Source organism: Meleagris gallopavo, chromosome 10 (assembly GCF_000146605.3).
Source record: "Meleagris gallopavo isolate NT-WF06-2002-E0010 breed Aviagen turkey brand Nicholas breeding stock chromosome 10, Turkey_5.1, whole genome shotgun sequence".
Classification (NCBI taxonomy): Eukaryota; Metazoa; Chordata; class Aves; order Galliformes; family Phasianidae; genus Meleagris; species Meleagris gallopavo.
The window spans coordinates 19,701,696-19,723,417 of NC_015020.2; the positions used below are offsets into that span (position 1 = coordinate 19,701,696).

The 21,722-nt window shown below is 40.7% G+C and overlaps 2 protein-coding genes across 2 annotated transcripts in view; one reads left to right on the plus strand and one right to left on the minus strand.

Annotated features, from left to right (window-relative positions):
- Positions 1 to 21,722, minus strand: part of LOC104912491 (dedicator of cytokinesis protein 7-like) — a 45,780-nt gene that overhangs the window by 1,996 nt on the left and 22,062 nt on the right. Inside the window, exons 10-17 of the mRNA XM_019618405.2 lie at positions 20,907 to 21,072; positions 20,095 to 20,237; positions 18,121 to 18,214; positions 16,373 to 16,535; positions 1,875 to 1,992; positions 1,304 to 1,374; positions 342 to 480; positions 46 to 147 (exon numbers count right to left, since the gene is read on the minus strand). Coding sequence (XP_019473950.2) covers positions 46 to 147; positions 342 to 480; positions 1,304 to 1,374; positions 1,875 to 1,992; positions 16,373 to 16,535; positions 18,121 to 18,214; positions 20,095 to 20,237; positions 20,907 to 21,072 — 996 coding nt within the window. The remainder of the gene's footprint in view (positions 1 to 45; positions 148 to 341; positions 481 to 1,303; positions 1,375 to 1,874; positions 1,993 to 16,372; positions 16,536 to 18,120; positions 18,215 to 20,094; positions 20,238 to 20,906; positions 21,073 to 21,722) is intronic.
- ANGPTL3 (angiopoietin like 3) lies at positions 7,063 to 15,579 on the plus strand. The gene is made up of 7 exons (XM_003208896.3): positions 7,063 to 7,636; positions 8,589 to 8,699; positions 9,480 to 9,600; positions 10,253 to 10,366; positions 11,218 to 11,313; positions 12,525 to 12,797; positions 14,092 to 15,579. Exons 1-7 carry the CDS (start codon positions 7,139 to 7,141, stop codon positions 14,271 to 14,273), a joined length of 1,395 nt encoding a protein of 464 aa, XP_003208944.2. The 5' UTR covers positions 7,063 to 7,138; the 3' UTR covers positions 14,274 to 15,579.

Genomic DNA, 21,722 nt, shown 5'->3' on the forward strand with positions numbered 1-21,722 from the left:
AAAGAAGTATTCTCCTGCTAATTTTCAATGTGAGAACCTACTCACCTCTGGAGAAAGCACTGAATATGCCTGTGGTGGTTTTTCCAGTGAGACAGGGAGACAGAACTGACCAGTCTTTAACCGTCCATTTTGAAGCATCGGAATCCACTTTAAGTAATTGAACAACAAGAAAAAATGAAAATACAAACTTCTTAAGGCTTTACTGAAATCTACAAGCTTGACCATCTCAAACTCTACAGTGGTATACACTGACAGTTATGGCTAAAAAAATTGCCAATAAATGCATTATCCATCTACATGAATATTATCCTGTGCTGAAAAACAGATTGAAAGACACTCACGGTGTATCCAACTGGAGTCTCCAGGGGAGTGTTTTGTTTTTGTTGGCAGCTGACGTGGTAGAAAGTAAAAAGCAGATGGTGGTGATCCGTTAAAGTGGCTGGAAGCTTAATCTTGATTTCCTCATGAAAATCAGGTGATCTGTGCAGAAACCAGAGCCTTTGTTAAGTCATCAATATAAGCAGTGTGGTTTTCTATCTCATGCTGCAGATCTTTTGAGTTAAACTATCTGGAGGGAAGGAGTTATAGAGAATACTCTAAGGAATTTAAAGCTTTACCTTCTAATCATCAAGGACTGGAAAAACTTCCCTTGTTTACTTCCAGTCTACAAAAAAATATAAGCAGGGGGCACTGCAGCCCCCTCCTCACACAGGCATTCTGGATTGTGTCTTTCCCCATGAGGCAATGAATTTTTCCCTGATGCCACAATACCCAACCTGAAGGACAAGATTTTCTCTCCAGAACAGCCACAAAGACAGACAGTATGTTAAGGTCAGATTCAGCACTCCTTACCTGAGCTGCTCTGACATAATTTTCAAGATCAAGTATTTCTAATCTGTAACTACATCCTAGAAAGCTCTAAATACCTAATTACTCAACACAATAACAAAGTATTTGCTAACAAGTGTTTGTGTCATACATTTTCAGGTCTAACTTGAAGCTTACACTTACAGCATCTGCTGAGTTGGGCTAAATGCTCAAGATCACAGCCTGATACAACGCTCTTGACATGTATCAGAGCAAACAAAGGCTCGAGCTCCTAGCTATTGTATCACGCTAACTGCAACACTACCTACAGTGTCAGGTGATAGAAGTGCTATGCAGACAGTCTTTGATAAAGAAATGTCAATGAGGCAGATTCACTGGTGAGCTACACAACTGTTTCACTGGTAAACATCCTTTTGGGTAGAACAATACTATCCTTAGGGACCCATCTCCATTTACAAACTGTCATAGATTTTACCTGTTGTGATACACTACAGCAGTGTATGCTTCTTTGGAAAATTCAGGACAGCTAGATTTGCCAAAGATGACCTGTAAAAAAGAAGAAAAAATAGCAGAAATACCCTACAGAAAGGTGCCACGAGTCTGTTCCATAATCCCATTCACAGCTCTATTCCATGCAGCTGTGTACAACACCAACTTGTTACATACTCCTTTGCTTCTATGCTTCTATTCTACCCAGTCACTGAAGATTTACAATTTTAATAGTCCTGCTCACACATGCACACAGATAGGAATTGATGATGCATGTAACCATCTCCAGACAGAGCCAACAAAGATCAGGATGACTGAGAATTCAGAAGTCCCACTGCAAACATCCAAGGTCAAAATACCAAGTGCTATACTGTTACTTTGCATACCTGATACAAACATTCTCTGGGTTCTAGAACACTGTGACTCTATGCTTTCTGGAATTTATTTGGAAGTGTATTCCATTGAGTTTTCTTTAACATAGGGATTTTATGGCTGCAATGTGTACCCTGCCTTGTTGGCATGAAGCATTCACGTTGAGCATCAAGCACTCCCCTCACCGGCATAGCATTGCTTGGGTCCTCTCCATACATGAACTGGACTTTCACAGTGATATTCCTGGCAGATCCTTGGCGGTTGGCAAAGTTAAGGCTCTGAGGATAGACATAAAGAAGATTCCTGCAAGACACAAAAGCATTTCTGCGTGAGAATGACAGGGTTCACACTGTTATTAATGCTATTACTTCAAACCCCAATGAAAACACTCAGAGAGACAAAGTGAAGGGTTTGACATCTTCCATTAGTCAGGTGCTCTTCCCCTGATCGGAAGTGCACACTCACACAAGTGACTTGATGATGACCTCTCCTTTCAGGAGACAAAAGTCACTTCTTTACGCTGTCGTGATATTTTGAAATAGTTCCTGTTTATAAAGATGCTTGAAAAATAGATCCAAAAATTGTTATTTAGCAAGTTCAAGGGGAAAGAAGGCATCTCAGTAGGGTGGGCTGGCTTCTGTTAAATAGTTGACTTGTTTCGACCTTTCAATTTTTACTTCAAATCTCCTTTTATCAAGATGACTCCAGGAAACACCTCTCCTCCAACAATGCATTGGATTAAATGGACATCTATATCTTCAGCACACCCGCAGTCTTTGCAATGACTCAGACAGGATGGTGTCTTCAATTCCACACCCAGAGTACCACACTCTGGGAAGGACAGGGATCAGGTAAAACAGATGGCTAAGAAGTGAGAACACTCAGTAGCCCTGGAAGCACCTGTGGTGACCAGATTAATCATCATAGAATGGCATAGATTGGACCTTAAACACAATCTAGTTCCAATCCCTGTGCCACGGACAGGGTTGCCAGCCACTAGAGCAGGCTGCAGAGGGTCCCATCCAATTTTGTTCTGATGTTTCTTATTCCATTTGCTCCCCGATACTCGTGAGTAATCTCATCTGCACTGGCACCAGGTAACACTGGTCCTAAGGAGTGCTCTAAGAGCCTCAGAAGGTACCTCCCTGAGGTCAGCATCTGTACAGGGCAGTCCGAATGCACAGCTCCAGAAGGCTCTGTGGGGCTGCATTATGGAGACCGACTTCTTTCCACCCTTCCAGGCAAAGAAATATGCTTAGCTGGCACATGGGAAATTTCTTCCTTTTCAAGTCCTTCATGCTGAATTAATTTTTTGAATCCCATCCCCATTGTCACTTTGCCTAATCAACGCTCTCCTACTATTTCAGAGAGGGCCTTTGCCATTTTTTGTGACTCTACTAAATTACTTTGTTCTGGCATGAATACATTTGCTCCTTGATGTTCTTTTTCAAATGAAAATGGATATGAAAATTTACTCTAAAATGTACATTGCTCATAAAACTTTTATTAAATATTATTAGTGCTCTAAGAGAAGGATTTAATGTATTTGGGAAGCCTGGCTGCAGGATCCCTATATTAAAGGCAGTTCTTATGCTTGAGACTGATTTACGAATAGCAGAGCTGAGCCTGAACCAAGCCTGCAGTTCTCCTATCACCTCTTCTGCTTTCGCTTGGGCGCAAAGACATTTCAGCAAATTAATGTCACTCTAGAAAGAAGGTGGTGGAAAACTATAAACAGGCATCAGACCTGACATTACATCCCAGCCAGAGCTTCAGCTGACTTCTCAGTTTCACCTGTGTTATCCTCTTTCCTTTGAGTCATTACATTGTAAATCCCCACCCCACTATCTGTATGCACAAATACCAAAGCTCAGTAGACTCTGGAGGATACTGGAGGTACAACCACCATCCTCTGTGATGGGAAGGGATCTACCATGGAAATAATACCACAGTGCCAACAAACACTGATAAAGTACAAGGAGCACTAGTCCTCATGCTTTCAAGTAACAGCTACTTCCTGGTATTACTTGCAGATTTCTATCAATAAAAATTTTGGCCAGAAGCTTTAAACTCAAGGATTTGCATCTGGAGCACTTATTATAATGCAAAACATATGCAACACTTACATTATTTTCTCAAACAGATCTCAAAAGTACTTTTACCTCTGTAAAATAAATGGCCAAAGCACAAAAGGCCAGGCCTTGGAAAAAAACATAAAGACTTGATCTTAAATCTTAAAGGAGATGTCTAAACATTATTAAAATTCCCCTTTCTGGTAAATCCCAGAGGCCTTTTTTTCTGCTTTATTCCTACTATCAAAACCATGCAAAGCCTACTTAAAGAGGGTCACCCAGGTGTACGAAAGATCCTTAGGACCATGTCTATTAAATACCTCTTTTCTTGACTGGGCCAACAGAGACAAGATTCACCCTTAGGGTTTCTAGAGCTCCTAAATCTTACAGTTTCATCGTGCCAGAGGGTTTTTCTTCTCTGTCTCTTCCTATGCCCTACTTTGCTTATGGACTCTGTGACTGTCAAGACATCTAAGAACTGGAGGGTGACATTTCCAAGCGCACTTATCACTGCTTGATTTTATTGGCACTGGCATTAACAGAGAAAGTTCTACAGCTGCATGTGCTTGGCAGCCACTCGTGATGTTGTAACATTTGACATCAGAGCATTTTGACTGCCTTTCCTATTCGTGAAGCAAACCTTTCCACAGGGCAGTGTCACGTCTGAGCAGCACTCAGGCACAAGTGAGCTCCCATTCTGTGCTCAGCTACTGTGCAGCAGGACATGCAGGGAACCTGGTAACATTCCTGATCCCAACTGTTTGGTTACTTGTGTAATTTTTCTGAAGATTAAGCCAAGAATAAAGATTTTAGGAACAATAGGGGCAACATGAATCAAAACTGAGAAAACCCTTTGTGACAGTAAGAAAGAGCTAAGACAGAAGAAAATATTCCCTCTGAAATCCTGTAAAACCAAAGCCATCCCAAGTATTCTGATGTGGACTGCAGAAAGTATTTATTTAAAAAAAAATATTTTACAACCAATTCTTCAAGTTTTGCAGCCCCAAATTCCTGTGTCAGATACCAGGGACTGGACTTTGCTCCCTATCACAGAGCAGCGCCAGGCCCAGATAAAGACTTTGTCACTTGTGTAGAGGAAGTTTAGGTAATCTGATGATTCTCCCTACAGAAAACATCAACACATTGAAAGCACACGTTTTTTCTTTCTTTTTCAGACCTGAAGTGTCTAAGTAGATTTACCACTCACAATGTATCTCGGTCAAAGCTAAAAAGTATCAAACCTTTCAGAGTTTAAACTGTTAAGATGCCCAAGACTTTCCACACAGGCACAATATAGGACCAATTCAGATCCTGCACATCCTTGGGTTTTTTGAATAGCTCTTCATCATCCATTGATGCTAACAGATGAGAAAACGCTGCAGAAATGATGACTCAATGCAACCCTTACAGGCTTATCAACTTCCAATGAATTACCCTAATTGTTCTGACAATTTTCCTAACAGATTTTCATTAGGGCTGGGTAAATACTAATTTGATACGTTCCTTTAATGACAGCCCATAACCAAACTCTCTGTTGCTCGCAGCCTTCCAGACTCTAACAAGCAATTAAGTCAGTAACTGCCCTCTACCATGTCTTACATCTGCCAACTGAGAGCGGATGCAGTCCAGTCTCACCCAGCTGGGCTCAGTTCTTGCTTTGCATGGGTCATCAATGAGCATTTAATTGGTAAAAACCTCTTTGCGCATCCTTCAAGTGCACGTTTCTAACCTGACTTATGTAAGCTGTGTGGAATTGAGCAGAACTAGGAGAAGCATGGAGTATCTCCATATTGGCCTGCACCTATCTCACACCTCTTCCCAGTTCGTCAGCCTGTCTCGAAAGGCAGAAGGATTGTATAGCTGCAATATCTGAAGGGCCAGAAGTACCCCTGTTACCAATACACTGCAATTCAAACAAAGCAAAGGCTATCTGAATCCTTGGCAGAATGCATAGCAGAGCTCAGGGCTGTCCTTGCCCTCCTGCTCCCCAACTCTTTGCACAGCACAGCCAGAGTTAAGACCTTCGAGACAGTCTGCTGCAGCAGGACACCTCCCAGGACTGGAAATTACTGGACTGTTCTTCACAAGACAGCACTGCACATTTGGGTTGTGAAAATGCAGTGCTGCTTCCCATTACAGAACTCTGATTATTGACTGTATTTAGGGACAATTCCCACATTTGCTCCCAATCTATGCCTACAAATCCCTTTGAATAAATCCCCACACTCTCCAGTGTCAAGACTGCTGGTTTTGTATGCATTGTGCATACTCCAGTAAGCCTGACTCAAGTCATACTGGTGCAAACAATTCACCAACTAATCAGAGACACTTTCATGTTACTTAATTATTAGGGAGGAAGGAGCAAGTTAACTGCATGTTGTCAGCCCTTCATGTCCATTAAGTCCAGGCCATGTTGAACAGTGACCTAAAAACCCTTCAAAGTAGAGACTATATTATGCGTGGACTGATTTCTTGGATCACTATGAGAAAGAAAAATACCTTTCATTCATACTGCAATACTCCCTGAAAAACAAACACTTCCATGCAGAGACCCAGTGCAGAGCTGGACATTTATTTCAAAGCACCCGCAGACTTGCTTTATTCACTGAGAATCTTAAAAACCAAGGGGAATTGTAAGGTGAGAAATGAAAGCAGGACATTATTTATCTCACCCACCTCTGGAAAGCAGCTCTTAAAAAATAAGCTTTATATGGTGTAAATTACTGCACAAACCTTAAGGTAGTAGAATCACATCCAGGCAATCTCTGGACCTAATTCCCACTTTCTCACTTAATCTGAACTAGCTGACAAGCAAATCCACTGCAGCACGATGAGTTACATCAGAAAATGGCACAAGATGAGAATCAGATTGTGTGAATCATCGGAGAGTATTTTGCCCTTCCCCAGCTTATCTAAAAGCTGCATAACCTGAAGTGCAGCATCCAGTGCTCCTAAGTAGGGTAAATCCTTCTACATTCCTAAGGGAATAAGAGAAATCATACAACACAAGAAGCAATTTAGGCTCTTTAGTGAGATTATGACTCACAATTAATCTATTAACGAGTATCGTGTCAGAAACACATCCTACATCATCAATAACATTTTAAAACAGAATGTCTGACAGATGGAAAAGTTCAGAGCCAGTTTTATCAGCAACGTGCCTGCCTCTCAGGTTTACCTTCCCAGGCATCAACCTAGATTCGAGTGGGGTTACAATTGTTCAAATTTGTTCAGTTTAATGATCAACTTCTTGGTCTGCCTCTTCTAAAATGAAGAGGAGTATATATAGATTAAATTCTTCAACGGAGCATTCACACAGTGAAAACTATCTGGAAAAGTCTCTGCTGAACAACCAAAGCATATCAGGAATAGAAAACATGAAAATCATTCTACTCCTTCTATTCATTGCCCCACTTGCTCTTTCAGTTAGGGCTGAAAAGGACTTCTCTCTCCTTGATTCTGCTACATCTCCTGAGACAAAATCAAGATTTGCCATGCTAGATGATGTCCGAATCTTAGCCAATGGACTCCTCCAGCTTGGGCACGGTCTTAAAGACTTTGTCCACAAGACAAAGGGACAGATGAATGATATCTTTCAAAAACTTTACATTTTTGATAGGTCTTTCTATGAGCTCTCACTGCAAACCAGTGAAATCAAAGAAGAAGAAGAACAACTCCGACAAACTACTGCCAGACTGCAAATCAACAATGAAGAGATAAAGAATCTCTCGCAGGAGATGAACCTGAAGATTGAAGACCTTATACAAAACAAAATCCAGCTGCAAGAGAAAGTATGGGGACTGGAGGACAAGGTCACTAAGTTGGCCATTATCCAGCCTACAGTGCAGGAGACAAATGAAATTTCTTCACTCAAAGTAAGTAGATTTGTGAAAGTCCTTTACACATAAAGCCATAGTAAATTGTAATGCTATTATTGGTCATTATACATTAGAAACTGATGTTTTCCCTGCAACTTCACTGCAGTATTACTGTGTACTGAGAAACAGATCACCACAGTAATCTTAAAGAGTCAGAGAAAATGGTGAAATGATCGGGCTCTGTATCATTTGAGTACATTTTGCAAATCATCTTTAAGAAACTCTGTAATAATAATGAGAGATAAAATTAATTGGGAAAGTGATTTGCTTATGAAGTCGAAAGCTTCATATGTCATTGGCTCATTATGAGTCAATGCACTTGGGTCTGTCTGCTCAGCATAAAATTAGGAAGTTTTAACCTTTAGAGAGGGATATTTATAGTTCCTGTATGAACCTAGAACAAAGAATTTTGTATGTGTTAACAGTTTTAATGTCAATACATGCAAATACGAGGGTGGGTATAAAATTTCCACTGGAAAAGGAAGTATGAAATGGATTCTGCAAAAGCATAAAACGGTCAAATAACTTGTGTGAGAAAACACTGGATATTCATGTGAGAGCAGAAAGAAAAAAGAAACCCCCAGCTAATACCTTAAACACCTGCCATCATTTCTCTTTATGGTCACTGCCATATATTTACTTTGAAGCAAGGACCAACTTCACAGAATGTAAATGTTTTGCACGTGGACATGGAAGGAAAGTGACAGCAACAGTAAAAGTCTATGAAGCTGCCAGCACTTTTCCTCAAACAAGCATTAAAATAACCTGGGTACTCATTTCAGTGGCAAAGAAATTTGTGCCTTTAGAGCAAAAGCAGACAATCCTATGGAGAATGCAATGTGAAATGGTTTGTGCCTCTCACAAGTAACCCCGCAATGCGTTAGGCTGGACTGTGACAGCCTCATGCTGCCTCTCTCTAACTACAGCCTCCCTCCTTTCCTGCCCTCAGGCCTTCGTGGAGCAGCAGGACAATCACATCAAGCAACTCCACAAAATCGTGGAGGACCAGCATGTGCAGCTGGACAAACAGCACAACCAAATAATGGAGCTGGAGGACAAGGTACGTGAACCATCGCATTTCTTGCTTCTGAGTTTTACATCTCTTATGATGTTTTGGGAGCACAGAGGATGCTAGACGTGATTCTGATCACAGCTAGGGACCTCTTCAGTTGAGAGTCTGCTGTGCTGCCAGGCTGGAGGCAAAGACCATTGCACACAGCAACGGAGATCACAGCCTCAAACCACTGCCCATCAGTAATAGGTTGCTCTATTTCCTGACTGCTGTTTGTGGGTTTTCTTACCTCATTATCTATTCTATTATTGTTCTTCCCTTGGTCTTCTCAGCATCATCGCTTTCCATCTCTTTCTCCTTTTCCAATATTCACTCCAATATGGAACCATGCTCTGCAACCCCCCATGTGTAACCAAAAAAATGGGCATAACTGACATGCTCATATTTAGTTCATTCCTAAGAGGAGGCTGTAAAAGGGAAATGCCTTTTACAAAAATAACTGTGTTCTGTGCTCTTCAGGTGTTGCTATTATTTGTCTAAGTAATGAGAAAGTAAGCTAGTTATGTTTACTCATTAACATGCACCTCATGAGAACTGGTCACATACCTTGTGAATCCTGTGTTGTTTGGGCAGTGAAATAGCTGACATACATAACCGAAATCCACCAGTGTGCTTCTAAAGTTAATTTTATGTACTAAGTTGGGTATTTCAAATGGTTATGTTCATATAAAAAATTACTATCTGTACTACATTGCTCAGTTTGATACATGAATCTAATAATTTCAGAGCCTTGGGAAATTAACAGTCTGTAATTACGGTTCTTGCCAGCTAAACCACATTGAGCTCCAGGAACTCACAGAGAATTCCTTCACCGAGGAGCAAGCAGAATCAAATGAGGGCAGCCCCTTCCTTGTGCACAACTCCACAGCCGCAATGCACAAACTGAAAGGTAAGACCACACGCCTCACGTGCACTACAAGACACATTGGTGGGTTTTAGTAATCAAGGGCTCTTATGTTACACACAGCACTTCAGCAAGGAGCTGGATTTTCTGCTTTGGAAAACACATCATCTGTTTAGCCACACTATGTGTATACTTGTCTATGGGGTGGCATACAAACAACATCCAATTGTGCCATCACCCTCAACCTTTAGCCTCCATTCACCCCATGCAAATACATGCTGTGACAATCTTTGTAATCAACTTACTGATGCCTGTCTTGGAGAGTATGAGCAGCCAACTAATTTACTTCAGCTCATTACAGGATTTGGAAGACCCTTTTTTTAAAGTCGAGATGCATTTCCAAACTGCAGCAATGGGAACAGAATTTATTGGGAAAGTTTTAAGGTGTGGCAAAGTCCGTTTGCCAGAGTCCAATCTTAAGCTTTAAAACTTTTGCAAAATTAATTTAGAAAACGTACATCAGCTGTATTACCAAAGCACTTTGTCCATTTCATGACATTTATTGTAATGATGACCGAAAAGACTGTTTGAGTTTCTGTATCAGCCCTACCCTATGAAAAATTCAAGTTACAAAGCTGGATTAAAACTTACCACATCCAAAACAGGATTTGTAATTGCCCGGTGTTTGCTTTCCTAGGTGCCACTCCTGACTGCACTGCTCTCTACAACAGTGGCATACGCTCCAGTGGTATTTACACTATTAAGCCCAACAGCTCAGAAGCTTTCGATGTCTACTGTGAAATGAAATTTGGTAAGACAGCTGTGCTAGCAACAGTCTAATTTTCTGATCCAAAATACTGTATATCACTCAAAGTGCATAAAAACTTACTGTCTCATGCATCCTTTTCTTTTATATATATGTATACACGTGTGTGCGTGTGTGTGTCTCAAATATACTATTATAATTCTTAGTAGTATCTATGCTGTTAATATGAGCACATTAATATTAAGAAGTCAAGCACTTTCTGTTTTAAAGATGAAAATGGCAACTATAAATGCCACTAAGTTGCAATCATGAATTAAGTTTTCCAAAGAGAAAGCAAACAGTGAATAAAACTTGGGTTTGATAGCATGGACTGGTGCTTGAGACTCAGCTATATCAAACTAACCCAGTGAGGTGAGCCCAGGAGGCAGGATTTCAGTATCATGTTTAGGGGAGCCATATATGTACCTGGAACTGTGGCTGCACCTACCCAAGCTCTATCTTTGTAAGAAACTCTCTCATTTGCCTGTTCCCTTTGGCACTGCCCAGAGATAAGAGATAAGAGCACCCTGCAGTGCTGCCCTGTGCATGTCCTCTGCAGCTTCCCTCCTGAGCCTCCTGTCAAAGCCAGATGGGGAAGAGGCTGATGCAAACGTAACAGGGCAACACAATATGTTTGTGTGTGTAAACAGAGTGACACGCAGCTGCCCTGTGCAAAAAACTGCTTTGCTTACTTTTGCTGAAATGTCTGCAATGGGGTTGTTGTGACCTGGGCAGGAGAAAGATCTCGGAGCAGTGCTAGCCAGCAGCAGCCTATCGGCTCCATTAAACTCCATCTTCTCTCCTGTGTTTTAAGCACTTAAACCAGGTTTATGATTTATTTCCCTCTGCATTCACAGGCACTTCCTGGACAGTAATCCAGAACAGAGTGGATGGATCACTAGATTTCAACCAAACCTGGGATGCCTATACAAACGGTTTTGGTGATCTCAATGGTAAAAAAACACTTTTTTTGCTTCATTTCTCTGTACAAATTGATTTTAGAAGGCAAATCTTCTCAATGAAAGGTGTTCACATGAGAGCAGACAAAACCTACATACAAACTTAAGCAGCTTGCCTAACTAGTGCAACACCAGGAAGAATAATTCAGTAAAATTCTCAATGCCGCATCTTTGGATGCGTGTACAGAAGCCCCTGCTGAATCAAGGCAAGGACGTGCTAAGTGCTGTTTTAACAATTTACAAAGCAACCCTCAGCCACGTAGAGTATACACACAAACACAATGCCTCACCAAGATCACTACTTTCTCCCAAACTTTCTGCAACCATGTCTTCTTAACAAACCCCAGACCGAGTTGCTCAGCCTCAGACTGTGTGTCCTCCCCTACAGCATCACTGGCTGCCCATGAGGTGCTCAATGTCCTCCCCCCTGGCTGGCCAGGCTGAAGAGATATCCCTGCTCACCTATTAACCACCAATTCCAAAGAATTTCCAGCACCAAGAGCTGCACACCAGCTTCCCTGCCTAGAACATTTCCCCCCGTTTTTCTTTTTCAAGTTTAGAAAATATTTTTTACTTTCTAGGCATAGATTAAAACTTCACTAATTTGGGCACCACAACTGGCATCCTTCCACCTCTTTTACAATAAGGAGCTGCAGTATCTCAACACCACCCCAGTTTGGGATAGCAGCTCACAACTGAGGCAGACTTTTGCCTTTGCAGTTTGTCTGATGCTACTGAAAGCTACAGTTGCCCCTTCATTGGTCTCCAACTCTCATATACTAAACCAACATTAGGAAGAGGTAAACTAAGAATGCAGCAGGAGACCTCTGAAAAGATCAGCAGTTCCCGAGGCTCATATTACTGATTTAATTAAAGCAATGAATGGATCCTTTTAAATACTGTATTTTCACACGCACCAAATGCAGGTTACCTGTAAAATGCAATAGCAGTTCGAGTGCTGTGGGTTTTCAGGGAACATTCAACCTGTAACACTAAAAACTCTCCTCCAGTAACATCCAACCTCAAATCCTCACCTCTGGCATACCTTGATTCTGACGCTGTGCTGCTTACTCAAATAAGTCTCAAACAATGCATGTTAAAGGTGAATGAGTTACCTGTGGTATGGTTTAGATATCTGAAAAACATGGTAAATGCATTCAGATTTGGCTCCATAATCACAACCACTATTTACTATGATTTCACAGAGGAATTCTGGCTAGGCCTGCACAAGATCTACTCCATCACTAAACAAGGAGACTACATCTTACGGATTGAGCTGCAGGACTGGAAAGATAACAAACGTTACATCGAATATGCATTCACCCTGGGAGGCCCTGAAACAGACTACGTGCTGCAGCTCTCACGGATCTCTGGGAGCATCCCCAATGCACTGCCAGAGCAGACAGAACTGCGCTTCTCAACTGCAGACCATGATATGGCCATAATAAATGACCTCGACTGCCCACAAAACTACCTAGGTATCAGTATGCTGGGTGCATGAATGTGGATGTTCCCTTGCTAAATGAAGAATGGCAGTATGCTTTAGTGAGTGCTTACTGATATTATCTGGCTGGTTTTAGAAGCAGAAAAGAGAGAATAGCTGCAGGAAAGAGTGGGAGGTGCTTTCTGTTGGGCTCTACAACAACGAGGTATCACTTTTCTACTTTATTAGAAAAAAGAAAAAAGAAAAGCAGAGTGAGGCTGAGTAAATAGCTAGAGTTAGAACCAGCAGAACTGGCTGAAATAAAACCTAAAGCTGAGATAGTGAGTTACGGAGTACAGCTCCTTCTCTGAAGCCTGCTCTGCAGATTTGTTCCCTTCTTGCAAAAGAAAAGAGGACAAATTGACTCTTGGATCCATTTTGACTATAAGCCATTGGTTAAGAATAGAGGCAAGCTTCCATTGAAAGGAAGGCTTAAGCTGCTTGTCAAAAGTGTATGCTAAAATTGCTCTCAAAAGAAGAAGAGAGGTGTGAGGCTAAGGATATATCTCTCCTTAAAGATGATTTGTTTAAACATTTCCTAAATTCACTGATATTATGAAGCTTTTACGTTTTGCTGCTTTGCAGGAAAAAGCAAACAATGCAAAAAGCAATTAATGATCAAACTGCAGGATACAGAGTGCCCTGCCAGGCAAATGCTTCACACAGCAAACATTTTGTTTCTAGCATTCTCAGCTTGAAAACTGGGGATGTCTGAAACAATGCTGAGTGTTATAATCCGTAGTGGCTATAACACAGATGGACAGACTTCCAAAATGCTATACTTTTATATTTAGCACAGAACCACAGCTAGTTCCTTACCCCTTGCTAGCTGAACTGGACTTCGAGTTCAAGATGGTGGTTAAGGACCTTGGCCAATAAAAAAAGTGATTTGTTTACTCCTGTAGATGCAGAGATTTATCAGTTTGTACTTGAGAAAAATATCAGTAAATCAATAAGTCTGCTGTGGAGCTTTACGGGAAACATATGGAGCAGACCCAAATGTCCCAGTTCAGTGGAAGCATTTGTGTGTGAAGTTTTCTATGCACCACTACTTCTACGTGAAGCAGCCACTAACAGGTAGCACAACATTTGCACAGTGGCCTTCAAGTGTCAAGCATTAAGTGGCTCCATGTACAAGCAACATTTCATTTGGGTACACTGGGTAATTGCCACTTTTGCTGGAACTGGCCTAAAGATTGATGTTGCTAATGGGAAGTGTGTACTCAAGCTGAGCACAATAGGTTAAGAAACAACTGACAGTAAATGATACTACAATATTTTTTTCTTAGGAGGCTGGTGGCACAGTGAATGTGAGGAAACCAATCTTAATGGGAAGTACGTTGCACCAAGGTCAAAAGGAAGACTAGACAGAACAAAAGGCTTGTACTGGAAACCTAGGAATGGAAGATACTACCTGCTCAAGTCAACCAGAATAATGATTCACCCAACAGACTTAAAAATTTTTGACTGAATGCTCAACCGGATGCATTTCACAGCTAATACACTGAGCATCAAAGAAATTCCTATTATGTTTAATATCAGGTGTGTGTCCAAATCCATACACTGTATGGTGCATTCTCCAATGACATAAACCCTGAGGCACATATGATGGTCTTACTGTATGTTTGGTGAGTATTCTCATTCATCCTAGCCCAAATGCCAGTGTGCTAGAAGTTCAGAGGGGCTTTCATCTCCCTGGGATCAAACCCCATTGCCTAGTAAACAGATGCCTATCTATTTATTAGATAACATTGCTTGGGAGAAAGGGTTTTATGGCTGCTGCATTAACTTCTGGGCAGTGCAGGAGGGTACAGGAAGTGTTCAAGCAAACAGAAAGCACTGGCAAAGTACTACAGAGGACCTGTAGGTATTGAGACCGTGGGAAAAGAAAGAAATTGTGTTTCATACAGTAACTAATTGGATGTTTGGTTCACTTCACTGCTGTTGAATGCTCCTACGAGGAAATGAAAGATGAGCAACTCCCTATTTTAGGGTTCTGTGTATTTCCAGACAAACTTCTGGCAGTGTATGTCAGGCCAACTTTTGCTGAAGTACTGTACTCATGCAGCTGCAGAGATGTACACACACATAAAGCAAGCCATGGTGTAGACCTAATCTCTTAGATATCACACTTCAAAAAATAACTGAACCATGCTTTCAAACTGAAACTTAAGAGCTAAACTTCAAAGCTCACTGAAAGGAGTGAGAGATTTTCTCATTTGAGACAGCTTCAGACCCATCCCTTTGTGACCTTTCAAAACACCTCACTGAGAACTTAATAAGACCAAGAGAGCACAGGACAAAATGACTTTCAGAGAACAGCTGAATAACCTGTGCCTGTGATACCATCCAACAAACCCTGTAGGCCAAGCTGAGGTGCTGCTGCTCCTGAAAACACATTCGTATTTGTTTAACTTCAGCTGCAGAATCCTCCAAGGCAGTAGGACTGTCAACACGTTTACAGATGGCTTGATGTGGAACTGTTTATTGACAAAGACCTCAATTCTGCACTTATACTGAGTCATATTGACTTGTCTATTTTATCTTGTACAGTATGGATTTTCTATCTCAACATTTGCAACCATACAAAAAGTGGTTTTAACACGTGATATGTCAGAGTAAAGAAACTGTGAACAGAATGTGCTACTCGCACAGGAACTGCAAGGATACTACAACTTCTTATGGATTCATTGCAAAGCAGAAAACACACAGTGCTGCACATTTGTACTGGAGGACTGTAGTGTATAATTATATAATTTCCACCAAAAAAAAAAAAATCCAACAAAAACCACAATAAATTAAATTTCTGAAAAGACATGAGGTGTGGAACTTAAACTCTTTCTTGTAAGCTCTGTTTTCTAAAAGCCTTGTCTGTATTTATCCAATTTCAACAAGAACTAACTGATTTTGCAAGTTAAGCTGGTGAAATTACTCAACTGAAGAAGGCAGTGCCCCTCAGAAGTGTATCATCTTCAATAATACTGTGAAAAATCTTTAAATAGAGGAAAATAATGAAAAGAAATCTACTCCTGCCTGGAGCATATGGCTATAGGAAGGTTATTGTTTTCTGAAAACGCTCAAAAATATTCTTCCAGATCTTTATTTCTTTAAAGCATTGTAAATAAGGAAATTGCTTTTAAATCAAAATGGAAATATGAATGGATTATTCATTTTCCTCATTTTTAACCTCCATTGTAAATAAAAAAAAATAAATAAACCCTGGAAAGTATCAGAAAGCAGTAAAACCAATTAGAGAACATTGCCTTTAGCACACAGACAAAACGAAAAAAATCTGCATAAATGTGAGAAGAACTCCACTAAGTTTGACTTTGTATTTTGAGAAACTAAGAAAGCTGTGCCACCCTCCTGCCCACAGCCAAGTTTTACGCAACTATGTTAATCCCTGCACATCTCTGTGTTTTCTGCTGTGTCAGTCTGGACCCTTTCTGTGTCTCTGGCACAGCACACCATCTGATGCAGCAAGTTTTGCAACAAACCAGCTGATAAAGTAAGAATCTCTGGACCTGCCAATCTCAGGCCTTGAAATGTGAGACGTATTTCAAAACTAACCTGTACGTGGTATTTGGAACGTAGACATCCCTGGCAGGAAACTCCAGGATTTCTCTTGTAGGTCTTACTCTGCTGTCTGGGTAAAGTTTCACTTGTAGCAACTCTGGAGTTAGACAGTAATGGGGATTCTCTGGAGCTGGAGATATGTCTATCTTCAACTGAGCTGTAAGAAGAAAATGATTTAATTGTAATAAATAGAAGTTAAATATATATCAAAAAGCACAGTCACTCTTTCCTTTGCTATGGTTAATACCCAGATTTCATAAGTAAACAGATTACAGTTTATGTGGATTTAGAAAAACAACAACATGTAATAGTGAATCAAACTGGTGTCTAGGACAGTCAAAGTACTGCATGATAAGAACCAACAGAAAAGAGATATCTTAACAAATCCCAGATGCTGTTCTCATAGCTAAGTTAAGGAAAGCCTAAATAATCTTACTATGAAGCCCATCTAGCACTAAATCTTGGGAATCTATCAAACTGAAAGGGTGTTCCAGGAGTTGCTGAAAGCTAATCTGCAACAAGATTATGGAATATCCTCCTTAACAAGTCAGCAGGCAGTACCGACAATGCAGATTATGTGCAGATGTCACCAAGGTTGGAATGATTTTTGAACGTTTGAAAGACAGGAGAGATGGAAAAATGGCATCAAATGATGAAGGGGAAACACAATAAAGAGTGAAGGGTGAAGAATGAGAAGATAACATATAGATTAAAAAAAAACAACCAAACAACAATTGGCATAGATCAGTTCTGTAGAAAAGTGCTGGGTGACGACACTGACAATAAGGCAGTGTCCCAAAGAAAGTTATAACCATTAGGGAATGACAGAATCTCCTGAGTTGGAAGTGACCTGCAAGGATCACTGAGTACAACTCCTCAGACTTCAAAGACACTGGAGACAAATTCATCTGCTGTGGACAGATGAAGCCTGAGAAGGAGGAGTGCATTCTGTTCAGAGCACCAGACTTCAAGAAAACCATGAATACATTCAAGGAACTCTAGTGGAGTCCACCAAAACAACAAGCAATTTTAAAATCACAGTCCTTAAGAGAAGGTTGAAAAAAGCCCAAATGGCTGCAAAATGGAGACGAGTAAGGGTGAACTAATAACAGCATTCAGAGTATTTGAAAAGTTGTGATAACTGCCCCGAGGGCATGACATATCATAGTCAGATTACATTTCAGAAAGATAATTTTGGAAAGTTTTCTTAATACCTAACCTCACCACAGCGACTGGTGAGTGCTGGGAGATAAGATCTAAGGAAGCAGCAGAACTGCTGTCACAGGAGATTTTTAAGAACGGGTTAAGTAAATATTGTCAGGAATAGCATAGGTCAAGGACTGGTGATGTTTCAATGCTGGCACACTAGCATTTCTATTTTCCTTTCTCAAATAGAGGTGGAGCCTGTTCCTACTGAACAACTGGAAGCCAACACACACCTCTCAGTTGGTGAGTGGAGTGTTATTCAGAAAAAGAGAAGCTCTCCAGTCCTTACAGGATTTAGGGCTTTGGGATTTTGTGTCCTCTGCTCACAGATGCTACTCTCAGTGTGGCAAATGCTGCACGTGCTCATACATCAGTGAAAACACGGTCAGATAAAAATGCTGTTGGTCCACCAAGAATTACTGCCAACAATCTCCTAGGGCTTCTGTCGCATGCTTGTTTTTAAGAACTGGGTAGGAACTGGGAAGGACTAACCAACATGCTTAGTGAGCACAACCCAGAAAGGTCTTGTTCAATACCTGTGATAGGTCTCAATCTCCGTAACACTGATGACGGCCGTCTCATGTCAGCCAGGAACTTGTACAAATCTTCATCACTCAGGCGATCACCCTCCTGTCAAAGAGATGATGTGCACAACTCTTAAGGACTACAGAAATATGAATAAACCATGTACACTAGCCTCTTCCCTCTGACATCAAAATGTACCTTCACAGAATGAGGTGCTACATTAGCATGCTGAATTACTGCTAATTTCTTCATCCCTTTTCCTTTCTTTTCATCTTATTAATCACCATGACAGCTGCAGGAACTTTTCATTGAAAACCTTTTGTCTCCTCATCAATATTATCTTTTTTAAAACTGAGAATGGTTGTTAGAAGATTTCCCTAAAATATCCATTTTTTAGCAAGTATAATAGCTTGAAAAAATATCCATCATTCCGATGGTGACCCTCCTTCCTTTTCCTCTGCTTTTCCTTCAGTATAAGTCTAAGAGTCATACTTGACAAAATCATTGTTAAGAAGGGATGGGAAGTGAAAGGACTTTGTTGTCAATCTTCCCTGTGTCACATTCTAGTAGTTCAAAATTTTGTTGTAACATTACAGAAAATGTCACTTTGCTACCTTCCAACTCTCCAAAAGTAGAGGACATCTGATAATAAAGGCAATAAAACACATTAAGAAGAAAAAAGCAAATGGAAAGAGAAAACACTCAGTGGTATCTGGTTAATTGGACTTCAAGGGATTAAAGGATACAAGACAGAACTAGAATTTGACATTCTTCTAAAAGGAATTTCCTGTGCTGTTCTGTGTCACTGAGGCTCTAAAGATACCATTCGCAGAGCCCAATTTCAGTTATGCTGAGTTTCATGAAAGCACTGAGCAAAAGAGGCCGTTCATTTACATGCTTTCCACCAGTATAACTTTGTACCCTGGATTACATTTCTCCTTTATATTACTGAATTTAAGAGCAGAACGTGACTGGCTATCCACAGTGAAACTGGCATACAACCAAAACAGTCAGAAAAAAAAAGAGAGCTTAATCAGCTTTCAATATATAGAACCCACATCTTTGTAATCCCAATGATCGAGGAATCAGTCCAAAAAATATCTGGTTGTACACTATTAAATCCATTTTATACACAAAGGTGACATTCAAATAATAATTTTCCTTAACCAGATGTGGCATTAAGCAAACCTTAGGGAAAATCAATGAACTGAAACCATTTTCTAAGCTTCACTACAGATTTTCTTCTGTTTAATCATATTTTCTACTGCTTTTCAGGAAAATCCCAAGCTCTGGTTAAGAAGAACTGCCAATCAGCAAAGAAGCATGAGAAATGTTCTGGTTTTTTGGGCATCACTGGATGTGTTGACTGCAAATTACATTCGTGAACCTGTTTCTGAGCCCTCTGATGGGGCTGGAAAGGATTCTCTGTCATCTAATGAAACCAACAGCATCAAGCAAGCATCAGGGCAGAGGCTATGCAACTCTTGGACTAGGACTACCTGGAATACTTTTTGTGACATACTAACCCAAAAAGTTATCCTCAGCTTTTGTGCACTTGCTTCTAAGAACATTTTGCTAAATATGTTTACCAAAAGGCCAAACAGTGATTTTTCCAGCACACAGTAGAACAACCTGGAGCAAAACACACCAACCTTCTTCTGGTCATTCTTCTGGACCGTTTCTATTAGAGTGGCTAAGTCACTGTGCCATAATGCAAAGCAAAAACAGCAAATAGTTTCAAGTTCTGTAATGTAAATTTCTCACAGTGCACTTCCTGAAAGAACCACCTTTCAACTGCTGGTGGCAGGATGAGCACACAATCTAATAAACTCACAGTATGTTGTTCAGAGATATCCCATGATGAGGGAACAGACATTACATACTGAAAGTATCACAAAGAATTTATTCAGATCTAAACTGATTTCTCATGATTCAACCGCTCTGTATAGGAAGCAACTTTTTGCTTAGACAGTTTCATACAATACCTGCTTAAAGAAGTTTGTCACTGTCAGAGTAGCTGGTCTAAAACTGGTCAAATTGCAAGCCTCATCACCACTTGTGGTTCTCTCTAACGAACGCCTCCCAACGATACTGGAATTCCTTCTCTCTGACCACGAGCCTTTGCGTTCTTCAAAAAACAAAATAGAAAGGGAGAGTAATTAAAAAAAAAGAAAAAGAAAAAAACAACTGTCCAAGAGTCTACCTTTGTTCCAAGCAAGATTTTCTACACAAGAAGATAGCGGCCGCCTTCGGAAATCATGCAATAAGCGTGATAGAAGAGGTGGTTATGCTAAGACAATCACACTCCCGAGGCATCAGGAGGCTATGAAGCACAGCCAACTACTTCTGCTCCTCTCACAGCAACCTCACCCCAGTGCCTTACTGCTATTATAAAAGTCTTTATCGTGTGGAGATTTATGTGTTTCCCTTGCTCTGAAAGATGATGAAGTTGGCAGTTTTGGGGATGCTGAAGAGCAGTTTCAGATGAGCTGTGTGGTTTGCAAAGATTAATCCACTCCTTTGGAAAATGTTCATCAGCCTGTAACACTCTCACACTTAGAAGCCCGGTTTTAAATAATATAACAGATGGTTTGCTTGTAAAATCCTTGAAAGATAAATCCATTTGTTATCATGGACTTCTCTGTTTCATTTCAACCATGACCTGAGACTATCGGAAGGCCTCGGGCAGGGGGAGAAACGGGATTAAAGGAGCAACAGCAGATACAGGATACAAATCAAGACTTCCTGACACTCTGGATTTGTCCACACTCATTTATGCAGATGCCATACACTTTACCTCCTGTGCCTACTTCTACTTCTGTGGAATCTCTTTCCAAACTTCCAGCGCTGCTCACAATGTTCATTAAATGAATGGCTGTCCATGCAAAAGGCATTCGATATTTGCCTAGTCTTTGGCAAAACTGTTCTGCCTGGCATTTCAGTTTTTCCAGCTTTTCCTTATTCTGCGAAGAAAAGATTAAACCCAAGTGTTAAAAAGAGAGGTACAGAAACAAAGGTTCATTTCACAAAATCACTACATAACAGTGGCATCACTATGCATTATGCAGGCTTCTGCTTCACAGAACTGCAATCCAACCAACAGCACCAGGTACAGGACAACCTGACAGCCAGAGCAGCTGACTGTGTGCTCTTCAGCTTCCTCCATAGCTTGCACAATCCCTGTGAGCTCATCTGGCCCACCACCCTTCCAAAAAAACCCCAAATTTTACTCTATGAAGTCTGAAATGACCTCTCTTAGCATGATTTCATGCAGTAGCCATGCCCAGATCACCTGGAGCCAAATGGGAAGCAGAGAATATTCCTCAACTAAGCAGTACCGTATTCATGCCACTAAGACAAAGGGGATATGAAATGACTGCCACAATTCTGCATTTTAAGCAGCAACTTTTTGCTTCCATTTGTTAAAAAAATCCACTGACAGAGAGCTCAATAACAACAGTAAGCTGTGCTGCTTGCATTCTTGTAGTTCAGCATGTGCTCATGCACCTCGCTGCGAAGGAGACCTTGCAACATCACCTTTGCATCTACATTCCCTGCAAATCCAAAGCCTAAATTTCACGTAGGCACATTCTAACTTGTCAAACACAGGAAA

What these genes read in the sequence shown, in the direction of transcription:
- ANGPTL3 (XM_003208896.3), top strand. Translation starts at nt 7,139, where the DNA reads ATGAAAATCATTCTACTCCTTCTATTCATTGCCCCACTTGCTCTTTCA. An exon ending in CGCAATGCACAAACTGAAAG is followed by an intron (nt 9,601 to 10,252) that starts GTAAGACCACAC and finishes TTGCTTTCCTAG; the next exon opens with GTGCCACTCCTGACTGCACT. An exon ending in CTGCCCACAAAACTACCTAG is followed by an intron (nt 12,798 to 14,091) that starts GTATCAGTATGC and finishes TTTTTTTCTTAG; the next exon opens with GAGGCTGGTGGCACAGTGAA.